This window comes from Epinephelus moara, chromosome 22, assembly GCF_006386435.1.
Source record: "Epinephelus moara isolate mb chromosome 22, YSFRI_EMoa_1.0, whole genome shotgun sequence".
Taxonomy (NCBI): domain Eukaryota; kingdom Metazoa; phylum Chordata; class Actinopteri; order Perciformes; family Serranidae; genus Epinephelus; species Epinephelus moara.
This window is the reverse complement of record NC_065527.1, coordinates 1,295,913-1,305,064: the sequence shown is the minus strand read 5'-3', so window position 1 is coordinate 1,305,064 and position 9,152 is coordinate 1,295,913. Positions and strand designations below refer to the sequence as shown.

At 45.0% G+C, this 9,152-nt stretch overlaps 1 protein-coding gene across 1 annotated transcript in view; it reads right to left on the bottom strand.

Moving 5' to 3' along the window:
• Positions 1–9,152, bottom strand: part of gabbr1b (gamma-aminobutyric acid (GABA) B receptor, 1b) — a 208,197-nt gene that overhangs the window by 173,636 nt on the left and 25,409 nt on the right. Inside the window, exon 2 of the mRNA XM_050035420.1 lies at positions 4,251–4,334. Coding sequence (XP_049891377.1) covers positions 4,251–4,326 — 76 coding nt within the window. The 5' untranslated portion in view covers positions 4,327–4,334. The remainder of the gene's footprint in view (positions 1–4,250; positions 4,335–9,152) is intronic.

The following is a 9,152-nucleotide window of genomic DNA, read 5'->3' as shown; positions in this document are numbered from 1 at the left end:
ATCTCAGTCCAATAGAGCACCTTTGGGATGTGCTGGAACGGGAGATTCTCATCATGGATCAACTGTGTGATGTCATCATGTCAATATGGACCAACATCTCTGAGGAATGTTTCCAGCACCTTGTTGAATCTGTGACACCAAGAATTAAAAAGGGGGTCCAACCTGGTACCAGCAAGGTGTACCTAATAAAGTGGTCACTGAGTGTATCTGATCCAAGTCCCATTTAACCAGTTGTATATTCAGTACTTCACAAACTCTCCTTTCTGACCAGGAACTGAATGGAAAGTGAAACTTATTCCATGCTCTCCTTAAAGCCGGACTCCCGGGACAACACAGGAGCTGCTGACACCTGCACGACGACACCAGTTCAACATACCCAAGGTATCTTTGGTTAGCTGACTTCACTAACCCGTCACACTGGCTGTCTGGATAAATAGTACCACAAACTGGTTACAGCTCACTCAGTAGACTCTGGGTTTCCTCTCCAGCCAGGGAACGCGTTCATGTTAAAGAGGTGGGCTGTTAATTACGAGCAACATCATCAGAGCCATGAATGACGGAGGCTGCTTCCTATCACACGAGATGAAACGGTGATACTGATTATCTGCTGCAGTGTTTTGTGCTTTTTATATTTTCATCATGAGTCATATTCGTCGGACTGAAATGTAAACCACAGCCTGTAATCTTACAGCAGAGAGGACCAGAAATAATGTCCACATATTAAAAGTAAGCCAAGCCTCAAAGCAGGTGTAGGTATTACTAAATATGTGTTTTGCTGTAGTTGAATGATGAAGGAACTACTTTGAATATGTCACATAAAAACACTTAAAGCCAGACTGTTTATGTGAAGAGTGAAAAAATATTTAAAGGTTTATCTGACCAAAATGTTGCATCTATAATCACAGGAGCCAATTAACTGTGTGGATTATCTCTTTATCTGATTGTCATCACGCAGGTGTCTCATTATTCTGAGCTGTACTGACGAGACAGAGAATAAAATCATCACTGCAGGATAAATTAAAGTTTGTACACTTTAACTGCAGCTGCATCATCTTTATTAATTTCAACAATCTAAACAATCTCTCTGACCTGTGATTCCAGTGATCTGATTGGTCAGAGGTCGGGGTGTTGACAGGTTGTAATCTGATACCCTGAAGTTACCCTCCTCTGCAGCAGGTTAGCTGTTAAGTTAACGTTACCATGGTGATTTATCCTGGGAACAAGAGAAGCAGCTTCATAGTACTGAAAACCCAAACTGTAAAATATCTGGCCGCACATTTACAGTAAATTACTGTATAATTTTTACAGTAAATTGTTGTTAAATGACTGATTATGGCTCCATAAAGTTACTGTGTTTACCTGTAACCTGTGACCTTGAGCACCTTGCCTGGTGCGGGGACACTGCCAGCAAGTGTCTGGTGGTGGGGCCTTGGGCCTTAGGGGCCCGGTCAGGCTCAACCAGATAAAACAATATGGAGCTGTCACCCTATGAGCCCACCGCCTGCAGGGACAGGAATCAGGGTCCGATGCATTGTGTGCCGGGCGACGGGCAGAGCTGACGTATCGTATCGTACGGCAGACGGGCTCTGGGGACGTGGAGTGAAATGTTTTTTTAAAAATAATTAATTATAAAATAACATTGCAGATAAATGTTCTGTTGATCAACTACCTGATGGAGTTACTAACCATATCAGCTCTAATACGACTCCCTGAAAATGTCCATGTTGACAGACTACACTCACACACCGATACAGGCGGTGTGGAGCTGCCCTGCTGCAGCAGCTGGAAGGGATCAGCCTCTGAGCGCTGACCAGCCTTTCAATAAAAACAGGCTGGTGTGGGAGAGACGGGCAGAAAAGGAGAATACGCCAGAAGAGCAGTAACAGACTCTTTGATGAAGATGTCAGCCTCGCTTTGATGTAGATGGGAAGTGACCTCGATACACGCCACCCACCACCTTACTTCACACCATGGTCATCAGTAATCCATTAAAGCACATGAAATCAAACAGTCCTGGGAAGAAGCCGGCTCGACAGAGCCTCCTCTGTGTGCTGGCGTTCCTTATTTCCTGCCAGTTCACTGCAAAGCTCAGTTTCACTGTTTCTGTACATCTGATTATCCTCCGTCTCTCCGTCTCTTCCTGCCTCGCCCTCCCCGAGGATAATACATCTGGAGCCTGCCTTTCTCCGCAGGTTCCCGCACTGTGTAAAACCCTAATTACTAAACAGGCACCGTGTTTCTCACTGGAGGCCAGGAAAGACCACTAGACGTGACTCCCATAGCAAACACCCCCACCCGCCCCTGCTCCCCCACCCCCACCCCCACCCCTGCCGCCACCGCTCAGCAGAAAGAGGAAATGACAGCTCACTAATCTGACGGCAGGTTTATGTCTGTATTACAGAGATCTGACATCTGCCTCTGAGCATTAGTGTCAGAGCATGGGCTGGGATATAAAAGCACCATAATAAGCACTACGAGTTTACAGCAAATATTCATTAGTGCTTTCAGCGACTATCGGTTCCAGATTGGTTTTTAAATGTGGGGCGAGGCCCGCCTGCCTGCCAAGCTGGGCTGTTAGAGCTGGGAAATGGTGCTTGTCCAATACGAGCTGTGGCAGCAATTTCATGCTCAGAGGCTGACTGATAGGACAGAGGGAAAAGGGACAGAGACATGACTGTGGAGCTCAGCACGCACAGAGGCAGGGCCAGGATCTAGAGCCTGTTTACACCTGGTATCAACGTGTGCTTTGGGTGACGTGATCACAAGTGGACAGCTCCGACGTCCTGTCTGTAACTGTACACATACATATATATATATATATACACATATATATAATATGTTTCCAGGTATTTTTGGATATTTTTCTCCTCCACTTTAAAAAAAAATATCCATCCACATGACGTCATTTTACAAAATCTTCCTGTCTAGACTAGAACGCCCACGTGTGCAGTGTTCACACAGACAGCGTTGTTGCTGCAGCATCATCATCCTCACTGTGACCTCGTCACATGTCCACGTTTGGTCATGGACTTTCCACGTCCACATATGACGTCCAAGGTACCCTGGGTGTGTTGGTTGTTGACGTTCTGGGACGCCGTGTCAACTTCAGCCTGTTACATGCATTGTCTGTTTTCAAAATACACTTCTGTTTTCACAGGAAATGTACAGTTTGATACAGTCTCTTTCAAAATAAAAGCACTACGTCAGTACAACACCACGGATTGACTTTTTTTTTCCTTCAACAACAAACACACGTGGTTAGGTTTAGGAATAAAGAACAGGGTTTGGCTTTGGAATCTTTCAGGACGTGAACACCGTGTTCTTAGGTGAAAGTCCATGTTTAATTGACCCATCCACCCCTCCTGCCTCATCAGACTTTCACCGCTTCAACTTTCGTCCTTGTCTCGCCATGTTTCCCCCTGACTCCGCTGGGTGCTGCGTATCATGCCGACGTTAAAGGACGCCTTGTTTTGTTGGTTTCACTGCCCAAGCACCGGATTTCAGTGACATTTTCTGAGAGAGTCAGACCTTCATCATTTGTTCGTACGCATGATCTGAAGCAGCTTTAAATTTGTTCTCAGAATACGACAAAATTCAGAGGAGAAAATATGAATGAATCCTGAATTTGTGCGTAAAACTTTTGTACGTGTGGTTTAAGCACATATTATTTTGCATTACTGGATCCCTCCTCAGTTGCTCTTCCTGAGCTTTCTACCATTTTTTTCCCCGTTAAAGGGTTTTTTTGGGGAGTTTTTCCTGATCAGCTGTGAGGGTCCTAAGGACAGAGGGATGTCGTATGCTGTAAAGCCCTGTGAGGCAAATTGTGATTTGTGATATTGGGCTTTATAAATAAAATAAAACTGAATTGAATATTTGTGTGTACGCAGTGGGGTTGCAGTGATACACCAGTTTCAAAGCGTACAGACATATAAAAGGTGACGGTTATCATACCATGTATATTATCTACAACATCAATTCTTCACTTTCGTTATTTTCAAAGTGGAAACTTTTTACATGAAATTAATATTTAATTATAGTAATAAAACATTTGTTAAACCAACAATAATCCTTCTGTTTTCATTCCTTTAAGGATCATTCTGACTGATAATAAGACCGTTATATTTTTTGAGACGGTTATCGTACCGGAAAAATGTCATGCCATTGACACCCTAGACCGCAGCGTTTGTGAATGAAGCCCACTGTGTCAGAGACAAACACTCGTGTGTGTGAGACATGCAGTCAGTCATTACCGGCAGATGTGTTGTAGGCAGACGCTCTGAACGAGGGCAGCACAGCAGAGAAGAAGAAAAGAAAGGACAGCGCCATCCCTCTACCTGAAACACACACACAGAGGAGAACACATTTAAAGGAGGAGGCTGAAAGGGAGCATGAAAAAACAAAAAGGAAGAGTCCACACTGCTGTCCATGTTTCATGATGATGTGATATGTTCCTGACCAGAGAATCAACAGCACTGGTCACTTCACAACCTCTGACCTGCAGCTCACAACCGAAACTTTAAAGAACCATGTGAGCAGTGTCGGGCAGCAGCGACATTACGAGTAGCGATGTTACTAATGCTGCGTTCGTTTTGTACTCGGAGGTCGGAAGTCAGAAGTGGGAATGACGTCACCTCCGAGCTGACAACAGTTTTTGCATTCTAGGGTCCGTCCCAAGTCTCTTATTTTTATAGTGTTACTGCTAGCTCCTCGCTTGAACCGGAAGTCGTTCAAGGTCCGCCATCTTCTAGGCCGTCCCAAGTCTCTTATTTGTGCAGCGAGGAGCTAGCGCTAGGAGCTAGCAGCAAGCTTTAAGCAGCTACGAGCTAGGATGGTGGAGAGCTTCCTATCCGGAAGAGTTTTTCAGCTGAACGCCATGACGTATAAATACCCGCCCCCTACATCTGGCACATTTGAACGAGATGGCGGAGAAACAGAACAAGAGTAAGTACCCGCTACATGCATTCTTTGCAATAAATCGCTGTAATTCACGTACCTGCTTCAAAGAGTAATGATATTTCATGCAAGATTGTTATGTTGCAATTAAGAGTAATGATATTTCATGCAAGATTGTTATGTTGCAATTAGGTTTATTTCAGTCACAACCCGTTTCGTTGTTCATCGGACTGTCGGTGATGTGCGGCTGCTACATGCAAAAGTGTGTGACCAGAGTCATGACGGCGGGGGGGGGGGCTACTGTTTTGGTCAGCAAACATAATGAGACTTGGGATGTACCCATAGTAACACCAGACGCTGGCTGCTTTACAGAGCAGATCCAGTGGTGCCGCTGTCATCAGGAATGGACGTCGCTTCACGTGATGCTTCAGTGGAAAGGACGTCTCATGTCTCTTAAACCGACAATGCTCGCTCATTGCTCCTAGCGCTAGCTCCTCGCATTTTTTCCTAGGTGGGAGGGGCTAAACAGCTAGTAAAGTCGGCTAGGTAAGATAACTAGCAGTAATTTAAGAGACTTGGGACGGACCCCTAGTTGACAACGGTGGACAAGTCGGAAAAAAACATGGACGCCCGCAAGAAAGCCTTTGTTGCCCTTGCACTTTCGGAGTATAGACAGCTTCAAAACCATCATGCACTACAACTGATGAACACCGCAGATGAGGCTGACCTGCTGTAAAACAAAATTACTATAAACAGTACTTTAGCAGAGTGTTTACTCACTATGTATGTGACCGGCAGCCATCTTGAATTCGTAAGTCGGGGCTGATGCGGTTGATCCGAGTTTCCGAGTTGGAAATCCGATCTCAGGGTGCATTCGAGTTTAAACTTGACTGGGAACTGGGAATTTCCGACCTCCGAGTACAAAACGAACGCACCATAACCTAACTCCATTTCTCAGTCGCATGGTGGTGACGTCACTACTGTCTGAGTCAAACAGCTTTCAGTAGTGAAGTTGATTCATTGACTGAGTAGTGCAGTAATGTCCTCAAAAGTTCCACACTATGTTTTCCAAGAAAAGCTCTGAAGTGCAGCCGACTGTTTTTCGGCAGAGGTCTGGATCAAAGTCAGGATAATAAAACTGAGGAAAAGTGATGTGACCGACGCCAGTACCACACCAAGGCATGTAGACGAGGGAAGCACTTCCTGTATGACATCACATACAAATCTGCTTGCTGCTTTGATTTTCTTTGCAAGACCGGCCCTACTCTGCCTCTGATTGGCTACACTGCAATACACTAACACCAATCAGAGGCAGAGTAAGAGAACGAAGCTTTTTGCTCGCTGTTTTTGCCACGCGCCTCGTGTTTCTGCACTCGCGGCACCTGGCATTATTGCTGGAGCGCTCTGAACTCGAGTTGAAAAAACGTCAACTCAGAGCAGAAAAGCGCCCCACGCCATCTCTGCTTTTCTCCCCATTGTTCAATGGGATGATTTGAGAGGCGGGGCTTCTATGGTGGTCACGACAACAAGTTTACAGTTGGTAAACAATGGAGGAGAAACTGGTGGTAGTGGTTGCTGGATACCCAGAGCTATACGGCCTGAGGATATACAGAAGGTTGTCAAACTGCCCCTGAGTCGTCCTAAAATCTGCCTGTAAACGTCCATGATGGAGGAGAAGCTCCTGGACCAACTGGTGGTACTCCCCATGATCCAGCCTCTTTTTTAGGGTCTCATGTACCCACACAGATCTCTGTTTATCTGCTGACAGCCTCTCACCCTCAACCAGAGCTACAGACAGCACCCTCTGCCTCAACATGGCAGCAGCTACACACTGATTACTGCAGGATACAGAAACAATAGATTGATCACACAGGAAGGTTAGAATAAGAAGTTGATGGGGTGATTGCCTGACAACAATAAAAAGGCACAGCAAGCGTTTTTTTTACTAGTGGTATTCAATTAATTAAAAAAAAAAAGGCAGTGTGGTGCACCTTGTGTTTTACTACCTGCAAAATGCTTTCCGTGTGACTGGGGCCTAAAGCCTTTCATTCACCATCACACAATGATTTGTTACATGAAACTGCTTCATTCAGTGTTTTTAAATCAGCTGGTCTCTTTGTTTTGGAGAGGAAGAGACCTCTGTGGATAATTCAGCTCCTGGTAACAACCTGCTGAACAATGAACACTGAAGGAATTCTGACCAGGAGAAGTTTCAGCTGGGTGTAATCTGTGGACCACCATTAGAAACCACTGAGGCTGCTTTCACACCTGCCCTGTTTGGTTCAGTTCAGTCAAACTCAGGTGTGTTTGCCCCCTCAGTCAGTTCAGTCAAACTCAGGTGTGTTTGCCCCCTCAGTGCAGTTCATTTGTGCAGGTGTGAACACAGCAAAACAACCAGACCGAGACCTTCTTGAAGAGGTGGTCTCAGTCTGGTTCCAAAGGAACTCTGGTGCGGTTGGTTTGTGGTGAGAAGGTGTTCCGACCTGGATGTGAAGCAACTGCAGTCACATGACACATTGTTTGGGTTAAACATGAGCATGTTACAGTCCTGGAGGATTATTAATGTGCACCTCCTCCTGTACTGCCTTAATATGCACATTCAGCACATCCAATGCATCAAAACATTGTTTTCTAGTTGGAGCCGCGCCTCGTTTTCAAACTGTATGGTTTGACTAAAATGAACAATGACAGCAATATAGTCCACGATGAGCAGCGCTAAAATCAACCTGCGTAGTTGTCCCTCCATTGTGACATTAGAAAGTGTCACATTTATCTTGCAAGTGTACTCTTCTTCAACGTTTGCTTTACTTCCTGGATTTTTCCCACATGGAAATTCTGACCAATCAAGAGCAGCTTTCTCACACAAGGCATTTGATCTGGTCCTCTTGTAAATGCTGCCGTGAGAACACGAACCAACTCTAGGCAATTATACAACTTTGGAACAACGTGAGTCCCTGATTCAGACCAAAGGAGACGACTTTAGGGCTGACAGCAGCCTGAATGCCCCTAAATCTGACACATCTAATCTTGGTGCTGACAGTCAGTATGAGAGTGGATGTTTCCTTTAAAAGAGGAAAAGGAGAAGGGGAAATGGAAAATAAGATATATCTGACTGGAGTCTGTGAGAGCCTTCGGTAGATCTTAAACTAATGACAGCCCCAAATGACACGAGGCTTTAAATGGCCCCCCCACTGCATCAATGTGTCAGTATCTCTGGAAGCCATTGACCTACAAAGGGTTGCATTAGCCAGCTCACAGCGCTGCACACACACAGACTCATCCTGGACATTTGAGGAGGCGTAATTGCGACACAATTAAAGGGAATGGTCATTTATTTTAACCCAATTGTGGTGGCTTGATAAAAAGTCAGGCCCATGAGAGAGAATAAAGTCCAGAGCTGAAGCATTTCATTTTCTATTCTCTCCAACTGGTACAAAGCAGTGACTGACTAATGTGATACCAGACTCCAGAAACTGCACGAACACACTCACACTGATTTACTGACGGTACAAACTCTGCAGACTCTCCCTCATCCATACATCCACCTGTTTATTCTGGTGCATTAAATGGCCTTTCTTTACCCATCTCTCAATCAGCTGTGAAACAATGAGGAATGATTTCCACTTCATTGTCATTTGAAACAATAGCAGCGTGGGTATATTCTGGTGATGCCTGAGTGCAGCAGCACAATAACAAAACATGAAGCTTGAACTACACGACTAAATGACTGTGACCAGAGTGTGCGGCTGCCTTTATAGCTGCCTGCCCGGAGGGGAAATGTGAAATGGCTGTTACAGAGCAACGGCTGCTGTTGCAGGACTGTTACTGTGCTCTGCTGCAGTGCAAAGGTAAAACAGAATCATGTCGTTATGTATAAACAATAACAATAATAATAATTCAGAACGCTGAGGACGAGTCAGATAACGACTCGTTGGATAACCTGCAAACAGCTGTGTAACAGGTTAAAATATGTATATGTATAAATGCACGGGTAAAAATGAACTACACGCGGGCAGCAGGTGAGAACACAGTAAATATGTTCTTTATTTTTCAGAATAAAACGCAGTAAAAAGCAGTGCAGTATATGTGTAACATTCTAACATCTAAATCTCTATTATCAAGCTGCAGCTCCTTTTATTTTGAAAGTCAGTGACACCAGTGTGACCTTTGACCCCGTGGTCACATTGGTCACCGACGTGGAGGACTCCAGCCATGAAACTGTGCAGCCCGAGGATGAGGTGGCAGCCTACATGGAGTTC